The sequence below is a fragment of the Amaranthus tricolor genome, chromosome 13, assembly GCF_026212465.1.
Source record: "Amaranthus tricolor cultivar Red isolate AtriRed21 chromosome 13, ASM2621246v1, whole genome shotgun sequence".
Lineage (NCBI taxonomy): Eukaryota > Viridiplantae > Streptophyta > Magnoliopsida > Caryophyllales > Amaranthaceae > Amaranthus > Amaranthus tricolor.
This window is the reverse complement of record NC_080059.1, coordinates 8765403-8790271: the sequence shown is the minus strand read 5'-3', so window position 1 is coordinate 8790271 and position 24869 is coordinate 8765403. Positions and strand designations below refer to the sequence as shown.

The 24869-nt window shown below is 33.0% G+C and overlaps 2 protein-coding genes across 3 annotated transcripts; one reads left to right on the top strand and one right to left on the bottom strand.

The window, feature by feature from the left end:
- The first annotated feature begins 376 nt into the window (after positions 1–376).
- Positions 377–10809, top strand: LOC130797582 (phosphoethanolamine N-methyltransferase). The gene is made up of 12 exons (XM_057660216.1): positions 377–902; positions 1023–1150; positions 6195–6332; positions 6461–6598; positions 6826–6969; positions 8143–8253; positions 8341–8482; positions 8733–9013; positions 9532–9693; positions 9779–9832; positions 9931–10005; positions 10369–10809. The coding sequence occupies exons 1-12, from the start codon at positions 884–886 to the stop codon at positions 10465–10467; spliced, it is 1491 nt and encodes a 496-aa protein (XP_057516199.1). The 5' UTR covers positions 377–883; the 3' UTR covers positions 10468–10809.
- Positions 10810–13327: 2518 nt separating this feature from the next.
- On the bottom strand, positions 13328–24404 carry LOC130797650 (mitogen-activated protein kinase 9). Of its 2 annotated transcripts, XM_057660345.1 has the most exons (11): positions 23915–24404; positions 22311–22719; positions 22096–22223; positions 21936–21995; positions 20573–20722; positions 16031–16186; positions 15783–15920; positions 15616–15689; positions 14186–14287; positions 13861–14074; positions 13328–13738 (listed from the first exon to the last, which is right to left on the bottom strand). In XM_057660345.1, exons 1-11 carry the CDS (start codon positions 24173–24175, stop codon positions 13718–13720), a joined length of 1713 nt encoding a protein of 570 aa, XP_057516328.1. In that variant the 5' UTR covers positions 24176–24404; the 3' UTR covers positions 13328–13717. The 2 variants fall into 2 exon arrangements, with proteins under 2 accessions (XP_057516328.1, XP_057516327.1); XM_057660344.1 differs by having other exon boundaries at positions 13328–14074; positions 23915–24364.
- Between the last annotated feature and the right edge of the window lie 465 nt (positions 24405–24869).

Below are 24869 nucleotides of genomic sequence, written 5' to 3'. Positions count from 1 at the left end.
CCATTACTCTTAGTTTGCTGATAGTATACTAATAGGATATAATTATAGCAAACTAAGGGTAAATTAAAAGTTGAATTATTAAAAAAACAATCCAAAAAATTATTCTACTGAATAGGTAAAATGTTCAATTATTAATATCAATTTCTCCCCATATTTATAATATATCATTACTTTAACTAATTATACCCAATTTTTTTAACTTTCACGCCAAAAGCAAATAAAGCTAATAACCGAAACATAATAGTACTAAACCACACAAATAAATTTACACAAATTATATAAGACAATCTCACCGTGAAATGCACCTTATACATAAATTAAATAGTCTAATAATCAAACCTCTTACGAAAGTACATCATAAATTTAATAAAATAATCACCAAACACGTATCAAACGTCCCTTTGGTTCGGCTCAAATTTTTCACATAATTCAGTGTGACTCACACTGACTAATTTGTTAGTTTCCCAAAACACCACAAATATATAAAGTAGTCGGCCCCTCCAACAACCAATGATACATGACCGCTTCCAACACACTCCAAAAATCTGGACCACACTCTCTCTCCATTAATGCCTATAAATTCAGAACTCCATTGATGCATTTTTCTTCACCTTCACCAAACCAGTAACAATACAAATCACTGTACAACTGTCTACTGCTATCGCTATTGCCTAGTTGTTGTAGGTTCGGTAGTATTTCCAGTACTACCATACTGTTAATGCGTCAAAAAGGGAAAGCATTTAATCGTAGATCTAGGACTTTTTCTCGTTCTCGTCTTGCTATTGAGGGTTGTTAAATTTCATATTACTATTTTCACTCTCATCGCTTCTTTTCTTCTACGCTTAATCGCATTTCCTTGTTTTTCTCATCTCGTTTTCTTATTATGGCTATGGCGGCTTCAGGTGATCCATTTTTTCCTCTTTTTTGTGTATTTTTATACTATTCAGGTTTTTTTTAGTTGTGTTGTGTTTTTTTCTGGATCGTAGAATTTGTAATGTTTTGTGCGACAATTTGATTTGCAGCTATGGGAGTTAAGCAAGAGAGAGAAGTGTTCAAGAAGTATTGGACGGAACACTCTGCTGATTTAACGGTTGAGGCTATGATGCTTGATTCTAAGGCTTCTGATCTTGATAAAGAAGAACGTCCTGAGGTATTTTTAAATTTTTTGAGAAAATTGTCTTCGTCATTCTAGTTGCTTTTTACTTTTTAATAGATTGATATAATTATGAAATCGTTTGTAGAAAAAGAAAACAGAGAATTGGACTGGACTTTTTTCCTAATGGAACAGAGAGTTGATGATTAATTTATGTTAAAAAATTAATAATAATAATAATAATAATAATAATAATAATAATAATAATAATAATAATAATAATAATAAAATTAATTTAGATACTCTTGATACCGGGGAAATGACAAAAATGATTGATTGACAATAGACAAAGGCGGGTAATAATTGACAAATTGTAAGATCTCATGCACTTTTATATTTGAAGCCTAAATGAAGACTCTCATTAATGTTCGATCAAAGCACTTGTTCAGAATCTTTTATTCAACCTAAAACACTGAAATAAAAAGTTGGATTGACTGGATCTCAAACGGAATCTCACCCGGACATACTTTTGCTACCGTGGCTGGATGAATTTTTAACTTTCTTACTCTTTAATGCAATCTATGAATCAGTTAACTAGTCAAATATTCAAAGCCAAATCTTATATGTGCAAATCCTTTAATTGAGAAGAAACCAGAAGATAGGATTATTATCTCCTAGCAATGAATTTTTTTTTTCTAAGTTCACTTTAGGTACTGTTTTGTAAGTGTGATTTTATAAAATAATTAAAGTTTACTTGCTCAGTACTGAACATTTCAGAATTAAACTATTTTTTGGTCTAATATAATGGGAAAAAGATGGAACATACCAATTACTAACACTAATTAAGTACTAATGAAATGAGTATACTAATAGAATCAAATCTAGTATGAATCACAGTATATACTGTTTTTCTCTTATAAGGTTTTGCTAGAGTATATAAGGGTTATGGAGTTTCAACCATCAGCTTAAGTTTTTGATTGAGTTGGTTTCTTGACATAGTAGCGAAAGCCAACGTGACAAGAGGTCACAGATTCAAATTTCAACCATCTCTCATTTAAAGTGAAATATATATTTACCGTTAGATATGAGGAGGGCATGTGCTGCATCTAGCCCAAAGGTACTCGTGTAAAGAGACGTGTTAGAGTATATAACAGATTATGATGCCCCAACCATCAGCTTAAGCTTTTAGAGAGTTAGTTGCTTGACAGTTTTGAGTAAGATTCTTGTTGTCGCCTTCAAATAAGTTACTCTTAGGAGGAGGTGTTTGAATAGGTCATCAAATCGATTTTGGGTCGAGTCAAAATAGAGTCTTTGTATCCACGTTAATTTTTACATCCTTGTAAGTTGTAAATTCATTTTTTTTGTCGGTTTAATAACAATTCATTATACAAAATTGGTGAAATCGGGTCAGATCTATATTACTTCAACCTCTCTCTTTGTCTCACCACATTTTTCCCACATTTGGTATGGAAAAGTATGAGAAATACCTTTTTCGTTTCTTTTTTTCTTCCCATTCACTTTTTGCATAGTTTTCAATACAAATTTTAAATCTTAATATCTCTAAATATATATAATAAAAAATTATAAAAAATACATAATAAAAAGTATACATTACGATGAATCTAACGAGATCTCACATTGATATATTTTATCTTCTAAATATGTGTCAAAAACATTAATTAAATTTCTCTCTCCTTAAGATGAAATATTTCAAATAAGAAGAACATTAGAAAATGAAGAGGGTATATAAATAAGATAAAAAATAAATTATATACGTAGATGAAAATTAAAAAAGTGTACTCCATAAAATGATGAAGAATATATAGAAATGAAATAAATGTGAAGAGATGAACAAATAAGAAAAGAAAATTAGAATAATTTTGTGGGACAAATAGAGTCATTGATTGGAGTATAAATTTAATTAAAACAAGTGGGTCTATAACCTAATCTCTTACTCTCTGACTTATCCTTGTGATCTGATTCCATTCGTTCTCATAGGGATCCCGAATCTGACTCTTGAGTGCAATCCAATTATACATGCGTCTTGCGACGTACATCACGTGGTGTTGTTATTGAGCTACCTAAATATCTTTGGATTAACAAAATATTCCTAAGTGTACTCTCCATCGCTAGTTTCTTAATCATAGTAACACTAAGAATTATATATATGTAATGTACGTAGTTTACCATGAAGATATAGGTAAATAAAATTTTTAAAGAATAATGTAAGAAAAATATATTTTTTATTTAAGAAAAGTATATAAATACTACATATTTTAATAAAATAATTATTTTTAATAACAATTCAACTTATGAAAATATTTAATGTAATTTAACTTTAAAAATTATACTAAAATATATTTTTGATGGTCATTTTTATTAAATAAAATAAACTAACTATTCATGAATAATTAAGCTTATTTTCAGTCAATTCAAATTAATTTATTTGGTTTTAATTTTAACGTAATTTAAACATCATTCAATAATCTAAATTAATATTTTTTAAAAATAATTCCTTACATATAAAATGTTATTTTGAAACAATTAAACTCTTCAACATTCTTATTCAATTAATTAACTGTAATACATAATTTTTTTCCTTTAATGCAGATTAATTATAATTATTGATTTTTTAATCTTTAAATACACAAAAAAAAATTGTAATTGAAAAAGAGATTCAATAATTGCATATGTAAAAGAAATAGTCATACTTATGGGAGTTGATACATTGTGATAGACTGATTTTAGAAATTTATTTATTTTCATATGATTAAATTATGTAAATGTTTAATTGATTTCATCAAATATTTCCTTGATTATAGAATTAATTTAAACATTTTAAATCTAATCGAAAAATGATTAATGACACAATCATCCTAAATTTGCCACTTGTTATTATACATTAAAATTAATGGATTTTATGATTCTCACTTACACAAAGGATATAAATAATTTTTTTTGATTTTTGATTTTTGGCTTTTAATTTAGTCGAATAATTAAAAATGTGTTTGATAATGACTTTTAAATCAACTAAAAACCTCGCTTTTAAGCTATAATAAAAAATACTATAAGTAATTTTTCATTGATTTTTTGCTTTTTGACCCATTTTTTTAAAACACATAATTAATAACCAATATAAATTTTCACCAAACATCTTTATAATAATTTTTATGATAATGTTATTGGATTGTACACACAAACCAAGAAAAAGGAAAAAAATTCACCAATATAAATTTTTTTTTGAATTTTTTTTGTATTTATTGTACATCACTTAGTTTGAGACTTTGAATTTTGAATCTTCCATTGTTTACACACAAACCAAGAAAAAGGAAAAAAAAGTATTTAAGTGAGATATATAGGTGAAGTCATGTCTTTTAATGGAATAATCATAACATTTATTTTAGGAGAGAATTAAACCGTAGATTTTAGTTGAGTATTGTAAATTTGATCACCTCCAAGGCTCCAAGCTCCAATAGATATAATAATGTAAGCATAATATGTGAGACAATTACGGACTAAAATTGTATATATGTAGCAACATCAAGAGTACGAGCACGAGGCAGTAAAGCATTAACTTGGACCCTTACAAACTCAAGGAGACCTAGGGACGAGGACGAGTATTTATTAAGGACCTGAATATATTGATTATAGTAGAGTATTAATTTCGCTGGTATTTTTTTTGGCACCTTACAGTTATAAGCATTACCCGTGCTGAAAAGCGACAACGGATCATTCAAAGTGTGAAGGAAATTATTTCCACCAACAGTGCTTAATAATAATAGTGATAAAGAATTTTCCACTAGAGCGCACTTCTAAAAGTAATCTTCTTTTTCAATGTTTTATAGAGTGTACTTGTGACTTTAAACAAGTTGCTAAAAGGCAAACAAGTAACACTTAAGTTAATCGTTGATATACCCATTCAGTTTTAATGAAAACGAGAGATAAGTAGCCTAGTACTAAACTTCATTGTTTAACTTTGAACATTTTAATATTTTATCATAGCATATAACCTATTTTTTGGGCATGCTAGCTAGCCGTAATCGTATAATGTCATGAAAATACTATTAATATTATATTATTAGTACAAATTCATGTTATTCCTTCAAAGATCTTTAAAGTCATTTCCAGTTCTTCTCATTATTTGCCATATGTATCACCAAGTGATATTGGCTGGTAATACAATATTAAAGTCTTTTAGATAACCATTTTTGAGTTGCAATTTAGTTAATGGAATTGACATGAGAAGACACAATTATCTATTTGACAATGATTAGAATTTTTTGTAAAAATAATTTTGGGCCATGAACAAATTGATCATTCATATTATATAACTATATTGCTATGGAGAATAATGTGTTAGCCTAGTGGTTGAGGGCTTTAATTTTCAACCTTGTGATATACATTCTTTTTTCATCCTACAAGAAGGATTTCTCCGTAGAGATTCTCTAATCTGTCCTTGAATTATTTTTAAAAAAGTTGTATTGCATTAGTCCAATATAAATCATTTTTTGTATCAACTTATTTGAATTATTTTGATCGTAGTAGCACATAAACACAAAGCCACTTTTCCCTACTCTTAACTTATCAAAATTTGTTGTAGCTATGAATTAAGTTTGCACAACCCTTATTTGAATTAATCTTAACTTATTTGACCTTAAATGACCTTTATTTAAACTAATCAGCCCTTAGCTAAACTAATACTTCCGCCATATCTTAATACTTCCACCATGTACCTACCATTCTCTCTTAAAATGGAGAATCCATGGTGCAAATATTAAGATACGGAGGGAGTATGAAGATATTGACCTGAAATAAACAATATATGGAACAGAAACCCTTAGAAAACATCAGTGTTCTTGATATTTATCATTGTTTCAACGTATACAGGTGTGTTTCTATAAGCACCTTATTTCATGAACACTCAATACATACATATGTGGTCTGTTAGCATCTCTTTTTTGATCTTTTTTCCTGTCTGTGTGTGCATAAGTGTTGTATCCCAGGGTATATTTCTACTGGATGAGTGAATGTTTATGCTTTTTTTCTTTTACCACAATATATTAGCAAATTGTATGAGACTTACATTTTACCTTGGATACAGATACTTTCTTTGCTCCCTCCTTATGAAGGAAAGTCAGTCTTGGAACTTGGTGCAGGCATTGGTCGTTTTACTTGTGAATTTGCAAAGAAAGCTGACCAGGTTATAGCTCTGGATTTTATTGAGAGTGTCATAAAGAAGGTGATATGAAAACCTTGCTCCTTTCTGTCTGAAATCTCTTTGTGTTGTAGGGAAATAGTTCTTTATGATGGTAAATACAATTTGTGTGGTGCCGCTTTAATTATTGTATTGATTTTGTTCGGTTGCAGAATGAAAACTTAAATGGACATTTCAAAAATGTAAAATTCATGTGCGCTGATGTTACGTCTCCCAGTCTCAATATTTCACCAAATTCAGTGGACTTGATATTTTCCAATTGGTTACTCATGTATCTTTCTGACAAAGAGGTATGCATACAGTTGTGTCTTATCTTTTGATATTGTTGCAATTTGGGATTGATTCAATAGTTTCATTTATATAGGCCTCAAGTGACATATTTTCAAATAGCACCCATTATTTCATCTGAACATTGATTTTTTTTTTCACTCTTAGTTTTATTGGGGTAATGGAATATTGTTGTATTCATCAAACATCATTTAAAGATTTCTTTATTTTCTTGCTTCTGCTATTTTAGATTGAGAATTTGGTTGGAAGAATGTTGAAATGGTTGAAGCCAGGAGGATACATTTTCTTCAGAGAATCATGTTTCCATCAATCTGGTGATCACAAGCGCAAAAGCAACCCAACTCACTACCGTGAACCTAGGTTCTACACTAAGGTTGTAATTTTCTTTAAGTTATCATCATATTTTTATTTGAATCATTTTCACCATGTTTTTCTTGCACCACAAAATTCTGTTCCCTCCTCCAAAATTTGACCTAAATGAATCTCGTACTTGTTAAGAACATTATTTCCTTCACGTAGAGTGTTTTTAATCTTGTGAGTTTTCATTGGTGATTACTGATCTGTTGGAAGTTCTTAGCATAATGTGTGCTCCCTCCGTCACTCTCAATTTGTCCATTTTCTGTTTTAGTCGTCTCATTTGTTTTGCCCTATTTCTATTTTGAGACATAACTTCTCCTCTTACAAGTCTTAATATTCTCTTATTTCTAAATGACCTCACAACTTTACCCCAATATATACAACTTCTTAACCTGTATGTCATTTCCAATTAGGACTAAAGGTCAGGGACCGAGGAGTATGTGGTGAACTGGTGATATTGGGTATTTTCTTTGTTATCAAACTCCATTTTACCTCAAGTACCCTTGTCAGATCCTTGACACCTGAACATGGGTACGACACTTGAACACTTCATTTGGACCAAAAATATTTTACTTTTCATAATCAGTCTAGTCGGGTACCCGTGTCGGATGAGTTCTTGAGGCTAGGTAACATGGGGAATTAGTAAATTACATAATTTTGAGTGTTGTTGATCAAACTAAGATAGTTTATATGCATCTTGTTTAATATCAGACAGTGGCCCAACGTCTCTGAATTCTGAAGGGTTCCTGCCTGCTAAGCCTTCTCTTTTCAAAGAACTTGCTTTGACTACATTATATGCAACCTTAATTTTAAGTGAGTTTAATTCGGTTAACTTAGTTTCAGAAATCATAGAAATAGCAAGCTTCCTTGCTATAGCTTACTGCAAAGGCCAGTAAAACTTTATGAAAGCATAACTTTGGCTTGTAATATTCTGATTAAAAGTTACAATCCATTAAAGTTAAGAGGAGGGGAGAAGAGGGTTTGAAAGATTTTTTTCTCCATTAAATTTAGACGACAGGTGCCACCCTAGTGCTCACGTTTCACTGATAATAATTGAGTAGAAATATTATGTCACCCGCATCTTTCATCAAGTTGGATGTCAATTTTTCTATTTACATGTGAAAGTACCGTATTGAATATTTCTAGCCTTCAGAATCGCTTCACTTTTCTAATCTTTTGTTTGATACAGATTTTCAAAGAATGTCATATGCGAGATGAATCTGGGAACTCCTATGAGCTTTCCCTAATTGGCTGCAAATGTATTGGAGCTTATGTCAGAAACAAAAAGAATCAGAATCAGGTCTTCATTTCTGTGCCAGTTTCTGTTGATTTACAGGGGATTATAACTGGAGAGCCACACATACTAACAAGTTGTTTTTGACTGCAGATAAGCTGGTTGTGGAAGAAAGTAGATTCTGAGGATGATAAAGGATTTCAAAGATTTCTGGATACTAGCCAGTACAAGTGCAATAGCATTCTGCGATATGAGCGTGTATTTGGTCCTGGTTATGTTAGTACTGGAGGAATCGGTAAGTTTTTGTTCTAACCATTGCTGCTACATTTTGTGTGTTCTATAACCAAGCACATTATAAAAAACTGTAAAAACTGGTAGAAGTGTAGAACAGAAACTTTCTGTCACTAAGTTGGTTGTATGGCTCTCCCTCTTACATTAGACCATTTTTTCTCTCCTTTTAAATATACATTTCTGGAGTCTTTCATGCTTTGTCTGTTTCATATTATTGCCTTGGCTCTGACTTATTTGTTCTAACTTCTAAACAGAGACAACCAAAGAGTTTGTGTCAAAGCTTGACTTGAAGCCGGGACAGAAGGTCCTGGATGTGGGTTGTGGCATTGGTGGAGGTGATTTTTACATGGCAGAGAACTTCGATGTTGAAGTTGTTGGAATTGATCTCTCTGTTAATATGATTTCTTTTGCCTTGGAGCGTTCTATTGGGCTCAAATGCGCTGTTGAATTTGAGGTGGCAGATTGTACCAAGAAAAATTACCCTGAACACAGTTTTGATGTTATCTACAGCCGTGACACCATTCTTCATATTCAGGTAAAATGCTTGCTCTACTTCGGTTCAGTCTAATATTCCACGACAGTTGCTAAATAGAATGGGAATGTCTTGTTTTAGAATCAAATGTTCAATTCACTATTATACTCTTGGTATAATACTAATATGATAGTATACCCTTAAGATTGAGACTATATACCAAAATACTTCTTTAAATATATCGATTAGCATAATTTGAAGCGTATTCATTGCCAGATAGCATTGTTAACATATCCACGATCAATATATGTATTTCTGCATCCCCTCGTACTAAGGAATATGTTACTGCATAGTTTGCTACTTTCAACATATACTCCCTTTGGAATCAAAAACTATCAAGATTTTTTTTGTTATGCGCAGTTGTAGTTTGATATTTTAACACTTGAGTTTCTAATATTTATTCGATTTCAGAAACAATAGCGACTTTCATTTTCAAAACTTTCTTCATTATTGTACCTAATTAGGGACTGACAGGAACTTAAGACGGGAATCTAATTCATAAACCACTCATTTTATTTTAGGACAAACCTGCCTTATTTAGATCCTTCTACAAATGGTTGAAGCCTGGCGGGAAGGTTCTAATCAGTGACTACTGCAAGCGTGCTGGTCCACCTTCACCCGAATTTGCAATGTACATAAAGCAGAGGGGATATGATCTCCATGATGTGGAAGCATATGGGCAGGCAAGTTTATATGAATTTCCTTCACATTTTGAGTTCAATCATTGAACTTGTATATATATTAACAATCTTGTAACTCTCATTTCAGATGCTTAAAGATGCTGGATTTGATGAAGTTGTTGCAGAGGATCGGACTGATCAGGTTTTGCCCCATTCCATTGTTTGTTCATGTACATTGTTTATTGTACTTGACCAAGGAAGCCAAAACTAATGTCTAATTTTTTTTCTATTTAAATCTAGTTCATCAAAGTTCTGCAGAAGGAACTAAATTCTCTTGAGGTGGAGAAGGAAGAATTCATTCATGATTTCTCCGTGGTATGCACATATTGTTGCTTTTGATACATATATAACATATCTTAAGACTTTAACTATTAGCCTATGTTTTTGGTTGAGTTTGTTCCTTGACATCATATCAAAATCCAATGTGACATTAAGGGGTCACGGGTTTAAATCTCATCCATCCCTTGTCTGTAGTAGAATATTTAGCACCATGTATGATGAAGGCTCTGTGTAAAGGAGCGTGATAAAGTATATATTATATCTTGAGGCTTCAACCATCGGCTTAAGCTTTTGGTTACTTTTTATCCTCTCCTCGCATTATTGGTTTTGCAGATCAAAAATTAATATGCTTTATAGCATTGTTAGGTAATGATTCGGTATTTGTTGTTGGATTTTCAGGAAGATTACAATGACATAGTTGACGGTTGGAACGCTAAGCTGGTGAGGAGCACCATGGGTGAGCAACGATGGGGTTTGTTCATCGCCCAGAAAAAGTAAAATATCAGCTGCTGCACTGCACCGTGCCTTATTTACTAGTATTAGCTTTCAATGTATTGTAAGTTATGGACATCTGCCAATAATAAGCGAGACGCAAACTGAGGGATAAACCGTTTTAGTTGTGCAAAATGCAGTTAAATTGTAAGACGAACTCAATGGAAGTTTAGGTTAGCTACTCAGCTTTCAGTAGCTTCAAGAGCTTGCATTGTTTCTGCATGAATGCTCTTATGATCATGTTATGTTATGTTATGTTGTATTTTCCGTTCTCTTTAGACTCTGAGAGTCTAAATTGAGGTGACTATGAAGTTGAGTGTTAGTATAACATTGTCTATTTTCACTTTATCACCTGGAGGCTGTAATTATGTTGTCGTTTTCAATTTCTTATTAGTGTTTTGGTCTGAATGATTAAGTTTTCGTTTTTTGAATATCTTATTAGTGTTTGAGTTCGGATGATTATGTCTAATAATTAAACCATAACTTCATCAAATTCGTCAATGAAATCGCTAATAAAATAGTGGAATTGACTAAAATCACGACCCATAAACTACAACCTTACCTTGTGCTGCTTTTCTTTTAAAGACGGTACTCTTGCAAAAGAATTGACGCAAAGAATGAATTTAATGGGTAGTTCAGGTAGATGAGTGACATCATGCACCAAATTAAGGGGTGGATTGCACGTCTTAATTTGCTCCCAAGTACTGATTATGTAATGGAATGGAATAGACACGAACAGAACTCAAATGTAGCACAAAAATCAGCCTCAAGAAATCAATTCTTGATTTTAGGCTGACGGATTACACTCTAATGGCTTCACTCACCACCTTCGTGTATTTGATAATGCAACCCAAGGATTGATTACCTTGTGGAATGCAAAATAAACTTTGAAATTGTATGACTAACAATTCAAAGGTTTGAGTGTATGACTAACACTCAGAGACTCAAACAAACAATGTTTGATAGAAAAACAAAATGTTGTTATTTCTGAAAAATCTGAAAACTCCTTTTACAAAAGCTAAGGTCTCCTATTTATAAGACAAAGAGACATCATAAAATTAGTTAAGACTATTAACAACACAGCCAAACTCAGAATATCGGCTAAAAACATCACGTGACAAACATGTGGACGTTTTAAGTACTTAAAAACAGAAAACTACAACACTGATTATTTTGTCAGGTTATCAGCTGACCACCCGACCTTCAACTCCATTTCTTGGGAGCTTCCCGTGATGGCTAAGAGGAATATTGGACCCTGAAAGCAAGTTCCATGTACAAAGATTCCATCCCTTGGGTTTTCCTGGTCCTTGGTGCACAGGTTTGGTCTCCAAGTGTCGTGCAAGGTAGGCTGGCAGGCTGCTTCTTCCGGATTCTGTTTCTGTGGCTTGCTTCAACATTCTGCTGCTGCTGTACTATTTGTGCACGATATTCTGCTGCTGCACTTGCTGAATAGTCATGCACACAAACCATTTTTTTGCTTGCACACGCTATTGTTGATGAAAACTACTCCCAAGTATATGGTCTTGAATGCGTAACAAACCTGCACCATGTCAAACATGGTGCACATCACTTAAAAAGTGTTAAAAATCTAACAGTGCTATAGAGGGTAAAAAATGAACTTGATTGAATTGATTGTGTATTTACCTTCCACATATGGTGCTTGGGATTAAACCCTTGTTAACAAGAATTTGCATCTTAGGGATTCAACAATTGACAAACTAAATACTATAAGTATATAAAATTAGTTTAAAAAACATCAAATTATCAATAAGAAATTAAGCATTTCTCCAGCAAAAAGCATATCTATGCATGAGAATATGAAATTTTATTACAAACCTAATAAATTTATGGTATATTATTTCACATCTTTTTTTCGAAAATAAGAATTGTACTATAAGTTGAACAAGTGAAATTAACTTATGCCTAAAACTTATTACTCTAAGATTTTGTGGTCCAAAATTCATCTACAAGCATTGTCATTTAACACCATGATCAAACATATTTACCAAACTCAAGTCAAGTCACACACTCCTTTCACAAATAACCAACTTAGTTTATTTGATGATGCTGATGGACTAGTGATTCATGGAGGTTTATGCAAAAACGAAGTTTTCTTCATGTACTTCTATGTTTCTTTGAATTTGCTCCTCAAAGTGACATTTGTTTTCACAATATGTCACTTTCAATAGCAAACTCAAAGAGATAGAGGAGTATCTGTTTTATGGGAATTGGGATATGGGCAAGTTTTTGCAAGGTTTATTGTTAAATGGATTGGAAAGCAGTAGACATCAATGCATAATGAATACTTAAAAGAGGGTTTTCATGCTTTTGCATCTTCTTTATTCACTTAAATTTCTGGTTTGCTTCTCCACTTTGATGATGATCTCCTTTTTCACAAACAATTCCCAATTTGGTTTTGATTACTAATGTTTATTGTTTAGTGTTTGATTTTGGGTTATTATAGCTACTCATCATCATCAACCCAAAGAGTGAATGATAGCACATCCGATGGCCCTCATTAATGACTCTTGCAACTTCTATAATTACTTATTTAAAAAAAAAAACTCAAAAATTAGATTTTGAAAATCATGAGATTTTACTAAAAACGGTACTCGTTCTGTTATATTTAGATTGCTAGGTGTCTCCAAAAAAAGCTCTCTTATAGAGCTTAAATCATGCAAACTTTATCGGTGTTGTAAGCTTAGGTCTACGACTTGACAACTCGTCGTGTCCAAATCCTGCCATCAAATCTTATCAGAGCCTTAGATGAGTGCAAGACATCGACTTAGATGATGCCAGTACCTATATCTTCAGTTTTGATACACTTATTAGTGAGTCAGAAATGTTTACTCATACTACTATAAAATGCCCCAAGAAAATAATATACATGATTCCTTGATCTCAAAAGAAAATTTTCAAAAATGCAAGTACATATAAACTTCTACATATTTAAATATAAAATTAAAAGAAGAATAAATAACTGCTCTGCAGATAATGTTCTCAAAGACTTTTGGATGTGAATTGTTGATGATACAACAAATGGTGAAAAGTGAAACTAGCATGTCTTTCTACTTGGAGCCCAAAGGGATCCTTAAACTTTATGACAACAATGTATTCCAGACGGATTTTCATTCGGAAAGTCGAGAGGTCTGAAATTTCCGCAGTGAACAGCAACCGACCCTGGTGTTGTCCACCAGCATATTTAGGTATGGAAAACTGTGCCGTTATTGGCGCGCCCTTTATCGCCTACGTCGTTCTATTCTTGTATTGGTTCTTCCTGAAAATAGTTTGAAAAATTGGTATTCCAAGTTCTCTAATAGAATATACTTGCAACAACAAGAGCGATAAAGCAGAATGAAAAACATTAAAATGTTAAGGAAGACACATTAATGATGGTACCTCAGGTTCTCTTCTGGATTGCACCCCAATACATTTGGAACCACTTATACTGGCACTCTTTAATAAGCTGCGAGCACTATAATTTGATTTATTTACACCATTTTGTGGCAATTCATTTTCGGATCCCTCGGCTGGAGGGCTTTCAACAACAGGCCGAGGGTTTTCCAACTCATTGTTTTCAGTTGCATCATCTTTAGGTGCAGGAACTCGCTCCCTGATATATTTGTTGCAAACAAATTTGCATAGATATCAGCACACAGGATATCTATTTAGAACTGCAAAACAAAACATGAGGCATAATTATCACCAAATTTACCAAGTTTACCTTGGCAAGGAGGCATGTTGCCTCTGGAGTGGCGAACCTCTTTCACCTTTACCCACGTGTTCCTCAAGGTGGGCGAACTGTCTCTTAAATCGATCAACTCCGCTGCATAATCGAAACACATGTACAGATCAGAAAAATCTAATGTCAACTGCATAGGCAAAGTAACAAAAATGACCATAGAACTTTTTTTTCCCAGGGTTAGAAAATGATCTTATCAAAAAAGGTTGCAAGGTTGTTATAAATTGATAAAGATATAATGAGAATACATCAAGATGAATTAGAACTTAAATGGTCCAGTGTCAAATTTAGAAGGGGAAAGGCTCTTAGAGTCTGTTCAAGTAGGCCATGTAAAATTATGAAATAAAAGATAAAAGGAAAACTACCCAGAATAATCCCACATTTCATCAATTTTCCTACAATAATCCAATCTTTTGTTTAATATTTGAATAAACTCAACTGTGGGGGTGTTCTGCCTAGAACATACCTACCCACAATTGACTTGCTATAGCAAGTAATTTCCATTTAAAAAGAGAAATTAAATATAGATGAAATCACGCCATTGCTTAATTCTAAATTCAAGCTCACAAAAGAAAAAAAGGTAAAGGGAAAAATGGAAGAAAAACATAGATGAAATCACGCCATTGCTGGCTTGCTGCTACTATCCTCACGGTGCCCCAAAATCTGTTATCAACAAGAAGCTAAATCTCTTCACTCCATAATTAATATTCCATCACACCAATCATTTTTCTTTGGATCAACCTTAAAAACCCTCCAAATTCATTTTCTTTTTCATAGTTCTTCACACAATTAAAAGACTTGTGATTGGAAAAAGAGGGATAGTGAGAGTAGTAAGATTATTAATATTAATGAAATATATTTCTGGAAATTTTGAGGTAATTTGAATCAATGGATACTAATGAAGGTCATTCAATAGATAATGAGTGATAAGACATAAGATTTTGACTTTAATTTGATGCTAAATATTTAAGAATTCCGAGTTTTATAATAGATTATGAGAAAGCTTCTATTTTTTGAGTGTTCACACGATAGGTATTTAAAAGAAGTATTCAAATGTGTCCAAGACTCAAATGAGACTTTGTATTTTTATTGTGTAGCATGACATAACTTTATTTGACATAATATTTGCGCTCTCTTGACGAGCCTGGGTCTACTGAGACTACGAGCCTGGGTCAACTGAGACTGAGAGTAGAACATTGCTACACATTTCACTTGGACTTTGAGTTTAAGAAGTAGAAAGGGGAGAGCCTTTTAACTTGCTCCATATTTCCATTGTCTCTTTAATTTGCTATAGTGATTTTCTATAGGAGAGCCTTTTAACCACAATGTAGCATATTCAAAGGGCAAAGGAGTACAGTCAAAAGTACTTCACACTTTAGTTACAAAACTACCATGAAATAATGCAATTTTACCTAGGATACATGAAGCTAGTCTGATCTTGGCCACGAAGATATTCCTGAAGCATCTGCGGATGGTACTCCAGTATCTGTTTACTTCATAGAAAATAAATTGTAGCAGTTACTACCAAGTTAAGCTAATTACTCAGACTATACATAGATGCCCAACTTACAAGTCATACCTCTCTATAAATTAGCTCTCTAACATCATCTTTCGTCAATTTCCTTCTTTCAAATTCAAATTCCAGTTTTGAAATGGGAATAGTGGTAGGCTCACGCTCCACATTTGACAAGCCATAAAAGTATGGATCAGCTAATGCCTGAAATCATGGAAGCCAAGCGATTTCTATAAATTAACAATAGTTAATCAAAAGGTCGGGCAGTGTCATGTGTGCGATTTCGATATAGCAAAAAGTTTCAAATAACATACCTCTTCAGCAGTTGGGCGGTCTTTGGGATCAAATGCTAGAAGGCGCTCTAACAGGCGGAGAGCAAGTGGATCAACAGTGGGAAATTTTTGGGAGAATGGAATTGGTGGCTTTTTCCTCATGCTAGCCAAATATCTTCTTGCCTTCTCGTTTCTTATCTATCAATAACAGAAAACATCAAGTCTCCAAAACAAAAAATAATGTACGTCACATCAAAAAAAAACCTAAAATTACAAAAGAAGCTTCACTTTTTGAAAAATACGGAACTTATACATAGGTAAGTTTTTACTTTTTTGTTTTGGTGACAAAATAATTGAATTATATCTAAGTTTAAGAATACCATTACTTTATTAAAAAAAAGATTTATTGTTTTACAATAACTCTATTTCCACTCTCCAACTAACAAGCATGCAACTTTTTTTGCCTCAACCCCCCCCCCCCCTACCCCTTTGCCTCCTTAAAGAGCCCCCCTAGCCAGTAGCGGACAAAAAGCCACTCTTCCTACTGCTTTAGTTTTGCTTTAACAACAGGCGCCAACTCTAACAGAGCTCTCTCTATATTTCTTTTATAAAAATTCTAATTGCTTCAGCACTCAAAAAGTTCTTCTTTACCACAGTAAAAGACAATAGAACAACAAGCCATCGTCCCAATCCCAAGTAACTCCAGGCTAGGTATTTGCCTTCTCCTTGTAATATGAACCTATTCGCATAGATGCATGGAAATAGGAAGAAGACAAAGTATTTGGTTTGTATCCACAATTTATGGGTGTGGACAACTGAGTGCTTGAAAGGAGTTACAAGGTGAGCTTGCATGGGAAAGATGGACATGTACACAGCCGTTTGTGAGAGAGGAGGATAATGCTAATGAGGGTGTTCGCAAAAACTACTCTAAGTGCAAAGTGAGGAAGAACAAGTATTTAGTTCGTCTAACGACAAGTTTTTCTTACAAAATTTGAGGTTGAATTTTCTCCATGCACGAGTTCTGCCCCAATTTGCAAGGTTGCATGGAAAGAGGGTGGAGACGAAATGTTTGATACGTCGCTACAACGCAGTTATAGCCAAATGTGCATTTAAAATGGGTTGTGGTCTTGTGGAATCTTGGTTAATGGTACACTTAAGTGCAGAAGAGGTACACTTGCATGGGAAAGATGCACATACATAGCTGTATTCTAGAGGAGGAATATTTTGACGAGGTCATGCACCTCTACCGATGAGTCAATGCCAAGCAGCACCTGATTCTTGCTTCTGTGTATGCATCAGAATTTTTTGCGTAGCGGCAACTCATCATACAAGAAGCATAACTTTGTTTGATTAATAAAACATAGTATATTGCTTGTGTTTTCAGGATGTTAGAATCATGCTTAAGCTATAAATTCATGTTCTAAAATTATGTTACAACTTTTTCTATTGTCCCGAGAGTTATGCTTGGCTTAGATTTATTGAGTCTTTATATATCCATGCATTGCATGAATGAGAATACAGATTTCGGAGTTAAAAAAACAGAGCTGATATTCTGAGCTGTGAGTCGCATTAAATCATTGTTCAAGTGTGATTAATTTTGCTTGTGTATGATCGGTGAACGAATTGAAAACCTCTCTAGGGGAGTAAATTAATTACAATTGTTTAAATAGTTGAAAGTTGACAAGAGAATAGCTAAAACTAAAGTAAAGCTGTTTGAGAAGCGAGTGTTTGTCTTTTTACACAACCAGTTTACTTTTATCCAATTTTTGCTAGTGAGACTTAAATTGGAAAAATCATATCTCATTGTCGATTGATCTTCAATTGTTTAATTCATACCTGGTTCCACTACGGTGCATAAGATCAAAGAGTTTGATTATAATTGACCATTTTATGTTAACATCATCTTCAACTTCACATGAAGAGAATGCGCAAAATGAGTCATTGATTCATTTTAATAGTGATCATAATTTGAAACCTACAATTCTGTATATATACAACTCTGTGCATAGACATATTTACCACATTAAAACATGTCATTACCCCAATGTCAGAGGATTTCGTGTGTGGGGATTAAATATGTGCAACATTGTAAAAACAAAGAGGTGGTTTTTGATTGAAACTTGATTACAAACGACAAGTACAAATTTACATAAATAAGAAGAACAAGCTATTTAAAGAGTCAATTTCCTCTAACCCATTACAATCCAAACCAAACTATAAATCTCTAGCTCCAAATATTTTACTGAATTAGAAGAATACCCAAAATCAAAACTCAAAGAACCAAGAATCAATTCTTTGAACACATTGTGTGCACTTTCAAAATCAAGTGATTTCATGACTTCTCTCTTTTCACAGTGGTCCGGTTTTAGATAAAAAAATCTAAGAAATTTTATGGTGCATAATGGTCTCTTCTAATACCATATAACAAACTAGAGATTGAGTTAGGGCTAAGTAAGAGATGTGGAGGCAAATTGGCATTCTGGCAAACGTTAAGATTACAAGGGTCAAGGATTTACACTGAAATTGATGTAAGACAAAGAGTGTCGGGAATTTATGATCATAACAAATGTGTATTAAAGTAAGATACTACGGAGCTCCTTCAAAGTAAGTATTTCGAGTACTTTGGATCAATTTTTAACCAAAACTTAAAAATTGGATATGTTAATCAAGATTTAAAGCATTATATTCATCCTTAAATGAAGAGTTAAGACTGAAATATTATACAACCAAATGATATGTGAAACTAAAGCTAAAGAAATAAGAATATTAAACTTACAAAAATGATCACTAAAAAAGATGTGGCTAGCTAAGATGCGTAAATTGCATACCATAACATGAATAAACAAACATACCTTTAAAGACAGAATTTGAAATGAAGACATAAGAAAGGGTCATGGAGTCGCATTCGCACATATTGTAGATAATAGAGAAAAATAATTATGTTGGTTTAGTCATATACAGAGAAAACCGAAGGATACACCATCTAGAAATGTGAAAGGTTAGAATTTGAGAAGCTTGAAATGGAGTAAAGAATGACATGTGAATTTGAGATTTAAGGGAGCATATAACATAAGGAGAATATGTGGCTATTGGATACCATTGAGCAAATATGTGGTTTTGATTGTGGCTACAAAACAGTTTTTGCTCAATGCGCAGTCAATGCAACTAGTTTCGTAGATGTCCCACTCTATATTTTGGTCGCATTAAGCTCAGGAACCTTAGTATGCAGTCATAATACGGGTGGTGCAAACGATGTCTTACACTATGTTGGATACAAGAACGCTAAAGCCTTAATCCCAATAATAATCAAGTTCATGGACAAAAACAAAACAACATGAGAGATTGTCGCAAACAAAGAGGAAAACTATGTGAATGACCATTGGAATTTATTTTCTTAGTTGTAATTTGTAAATTAATATTAGATAGGATCAAATAAAGTATAATTTCTATTACTGACACTCATGTTTTGGTTTGCTTCATGAAATGACCCCCATTTGTTAGGATTAATTATTAAAACATTCAATTTGTTGTGGTCTCTATTCTTCTTTACTTGAGATTCAATATGTTTTTTCATCTCTTGGTAGACTCGCAAAGAAAAGCTCTTCTTTATCCTTGGCCTTTACTTTTCTTAACAATGGGTTTCAATTTAATCAATCTTCTCAACATATAAATTTCAACAAAGTTCTAGCTAGTTCAAATTCAATGATCTTGGTTGAAAAGTTTTATGTATTTCCATAATGTCTTCCTTAACCTCATGTACAGCTTTTGGTGAAGTATTTAATTATCCATGATCATAAAAGGAAAAATGGAAGTACCTAAAGAGAATTTGGAAGTATTGCTATTGAAGTTCAAGAATCAAAACTTCGATTTTAAAGAGAACAAGCGAAAGAAGAGAGAGAAGGAATGGAAAAAGAACATAATTCCCAACAATTTGATCCCAAAATGAATGCTCCTGTAAAAAAATTTTACTAATTTCATGTGGATTAATAGAAAACAATGATAATTAATCTATATCCACTAGATTTTCGTTGAATTAAAAGAAGAATAGGGTAATATATGTAGAAAGAAGGATAGAGATGGAGACAAGGAATTTATACAGCGCAAAAATATAAGTTTACACCCTTCAAATCTCCTCTTCTATATTGAAGGGAACAGGGAAGTCATTTTGGCCCTTTCCGTATGCTCTGCCTCTGGCTGGTGGTACACAAACAGATGACAGGGAAAAGGTGGTGGCTTAGCTGATAGAGGTGGTTGTGTGCTCACAGTTGTGCAATGATTTTGCAATAATAAATATTTTCTTTTTCCTTTTCTCTTTAAAGTAACAGATTTTTTTTTTGTATTAATGGTCATGGAATTCTTAAGAGTAGGGTTATTCTGTACTATACAATTTTTTACCATGTGGAAAACAACATAGTTGAGAGTCACCACTTAGAAAATTTGTTTAGAAATCAAAGGAAGATCATGTGAGTAAATATTATGCATGTACAGTTAGTTCTACAGTATTTACAATTGGATCCACAGTACTTGATTTATACAAGGAGCTGATGAATTCAGTAAAAAGGGAATAATTGCAGAAATACTAACCCTTGCAATGGCTTCAGGTGCAGGGGTACCCAGAAGATCTGTCATGAGGTCCAACTGATGCACCACATTTTTCCCAGGAAATAATGGTTTTCCAGTGAGCATTTCTGCAAATATACATCCTATGCTCCACATATCTATTGCCGGTGTATACTGCACACGATTGGCACAATGTTAAATTTAAATAGTGCAAAATGCTTACACTATGAAATCCAGTCTTTTTAATATATGACAATCGACACTGCAAAAAATGAGATACAGAATAGCAAGTGTTGCAGAAAGTACTTGCACGTGAACTTATTGCAGTAACAGCTGCTTTCACACCCTATAAAATGCAGCAAAATTGAAGCTGTGTCTAATGGGAAACCTTCAGCTGTTACTAAACAGTTTGATACTACTTTATTTGAGGTCACAAATGAAACAAATTGGAAGCTCAATCAAATAATTTTCAGCAACAGTTAACTTTTAAGCAGAATACATAGTAAAAAAGAAGAAATTTGAAATAAAATTACGGAATACATTGGAAGACGAAAAGAAAGGTAGTGAAAGATGATGAGAGAAGAAGGGAGATTTGATAAAAGAACTCTTTCTCAAGCTAAAAACTGAAACAAAAATGATCTCATATATATAGCATGACTCTAAATCCTCTATCAGCCCAATTAATTACAATTACATTGCACAAGCCATAATGAGAGCTTGTGTCATCAATAACAAAATTGAAGTAACTTCCCTATTCTGCCATTCCCATCCCATTATTGCAAGATGTTAACATAATGGGTGGCCTCACATGATTTGTGAGGTTATCAAACTATCCTCCAAATCAAGATCCTAACAGAAACAATAATCTTGCAATTCGAAAGAGATATGGGTAAATTACTTGATAACAGTTATCGGTTAGCTCTATTAAGATGGCATTCAAGTAACACTCTATCTTATTACCCTTGTGGACTGTAGAGGGCAATTAGCATAAAGAATTAACTAATCTATTCATAGAAAAGGCACTAGGCGATAATTATCATTTAGCTCTATTAAATGGCATACAAGTATAAAAATTAACTTCATTTTATTACCTTTGTAGAGGGTGACTAGCATGAAAATTAATTTATTCAATTCATAGAAATACAAATGTGAAAGAAAAATTATCTTCAAATAATTTTAAAATAAAATTAGCAACAAATCCATCTGTTATTGATTAAGAAATGGATCTCACAAACAGTTCAAATAAGTTGACCTAGTGCAACTGAAAGCAGAAGACAAGATGGCAAAGCAATAACAAACATTAATGCACTGCTTTCTATTCCCTTTAACATATTCCTAATGAAAGAATACTAAACAGCCTCTACAAGTTTAAAATATAAAAACTTGCCTTGGAGAAAAAGGAGCCACAGAGTTCTGGAGCGCGATACCATCTTGTTGCAACATAGTCCTACACATAATCAGAAAGAAATGTTAGCAAGAGAGAAAATTCCACAAAAAGTATAGGAAGGGGGAGAAACTCAAAAAAAAAAGCTTTATTAATCATATACCGTCCAGAAAATAGCAGATGGAGCATCATTAAATGAGACACGAGCAAGGCCAAAGTCGCATATCTTCAGCTTGCAGTCCGCATTAGCAAGGATATTTTTAGGCTTTAGATCTCGATGAAAAACATTTGCTGGAGGACAGAAACAGAAAGACTGATCATCAGTTGTCAAAATTAACAAAACAAAGAATTGGTTTCTTAAAAAAGAAGCAGCCAGACCTGTATGTATATATTTGAGCCCACGTAAAAGCTGATACAAGAAAAATTGATAGTGTTCAGGAGTCAGATCATCATTCGCTTTTATGACTTGATGCAGATCAGATTCCATCAGCTCGAAAACTACATATATGTCTTTAAATTCTCTTCTTGAAGGGGGGAGCATAATGTGCTTTATCTCTACAATGTCTGGATGACGAAGTAACCTTAGGAGCTTAATTTCTCTCAGTATTCTGGTGGCATCTGAGACATGCTCGAAAACATCATTGATCTTCTTAATAGCTACCTTCTCTCCTGTATGAGTATCAACTGCTGACCCAACAACACCGTAACTTCCTTTCCCAATAATCTCCTGAACTTGGTATCGACTTGCCTCTCCATACTCTGTGAAGAACTCATTTTCCAATGCAGTCTAAACAAACATTCAAGGGAACTTTTCAGAATCGTGAAATTTATGAAGATAAAAACAGAAGATTGGATGAATGTATAACTTCCTACTGCAGGCATGTCAATACAATGTCTCACTACCTGAAACAACAAAGGTAAATATTGTACCTTTTTCCGTAGAATCAATCATGATAAGCCAGTGTACAATTTAACGAAACATGTCTATCTTTCCGCTAAGAAAGTCACAAAGACCCTTTTATCAAAAATTTTTGTAAAAAAAAAGTCACAAAGACCAAACAGATCTAGACTATCTCATTTTCGATTCAAAACTTAAAGCATCACTCTCTTTTTAATGACAATAAGAACAAAAACAGAAATACTCAGCAACCATATACTTCCATTCCCACCAACACAGGTTTTGGCAGTGCTACATAAGTCTAGTCTGACTATAAAGAGAAAAGGCTAAATTTTGTTGGCTTCATCTCGGGGAGGGGTGGTGGGAGAAATACCATTCATATACACATGGAACAAAATAAAAGCATTATGTTTTACAGATACCTTACTAAACAATGATAAAATGCTACATCATTAAATGAAAGATCCACAGATTATAAGATAGTACAAATTCGAGTCAAGTTGAGTTCAGCATGCAAATAGAGCTCAACAGTTAAAAAATGTAGCAATCAAAGTGCAGAACCATAACAAGTCAATAGTCAAGGTAGAATAAAACTCTTTTTTTCCACAAATAAAGTTATAGCAACTTTACAAGACCAATCCACATTATTGAAATCCTTTCCCTGACTCCCTCTATCCACCCTCCCCTCCTTATCCATGTGATGTGGATAATCAAAAGGTTATGTATGGCATCAGGCATCAGCTGTACTATACAGGATGAAGATGATCACAATTCAAAAGCCTAACCAAAACAAAAAAGTTACTAAAAAAAGTTGCAAATAGCAAATCCAGCATTAATCGTTGATGATGAACCTTTCACCTAAATCAATTAAGAACGATATACAATCAACATCCCACTGTTCATCAATCCAAGTAGGTAGGTGGAATCAAAGCTTCCAAACAAGATCTAAAAGAACCCTAAAGAATGCAAAACATCATGATTCTTGAAATTATAAGCTCATTATAAGGTCAAAATAAAATCAATCAAAGTCAAGAAAATCCAAATAAAAGCACAAAGATTAATATAAAAAATAATAAAATGAAACCTTCTTGTGAGAATCCATTGGAGGAAGAAAACGAGAAAAATGAATACGCTTAGGAACTTTGATAAGCTTCAATCCAGAAATGTCAAAATCAGTTTGAATATTGAAATCTTGTTGATGATTAGAATCATTAGAAGCGGAAAAATCGGAATTAATAGACAGTTGTCCGAATTGATTAGAATGAGAATCATCTAATTTGGAACTATTGTTAGAACGACGTTGAAACCATCGACGAACACCATCCACCAAAGTTCCATTCCCCATATATTCTCTCACTCAATTCCTTTTATTAGGGTTTATTTTAATCTAATCAAATAGAGATATTCCCATCCAACCAATTTTACTTTCGTGTTGAATTATGCAGCGACGTAGTAGGAGATGATGAATGAATGCAGGCAGGCAGCTTGATTTTGGAGAATTAGTCGCCGCGTTGTGCTCACAACTCACATTTGGTCCTAAATATACTCCATTATTTATTTGCCTAGGTTGACGGTAACTCGGTAAGCCTAGAGAAAGAGATGACTGCGACAGTAGACAATTGAATTTAGAAATATTATCGAGATAAGTCATATAAATTTCAACAGAGATAATATCTAATTTTTAACTATTTTTTTATTTTATTTATTCATCTAAGTAGAGGGTAATCTGAGTGAAAAAAGATAATAGAGACAATCGAATACATAAACGTAACTGAGAGAAGTCATACACGTTCCAACCGAGATAATATCTAAGTAGAGAGTAAGCCAAGTGAAAGATATGACAATCGAATACATAAACGTAACTGAGATAAGTCATACAGTTTTATTTTATTTTATTTATTTGTCTAAGTAGAGGATAAGTCGAGTGAAAGATATGACAATCGAATTCACAAACATTATTGAGACAAGTCATACAAGTTTCAATCGAGACAGTATTTCCAAAGTTAAACTACTCTTGTATTTTATTTTATTTATTATTC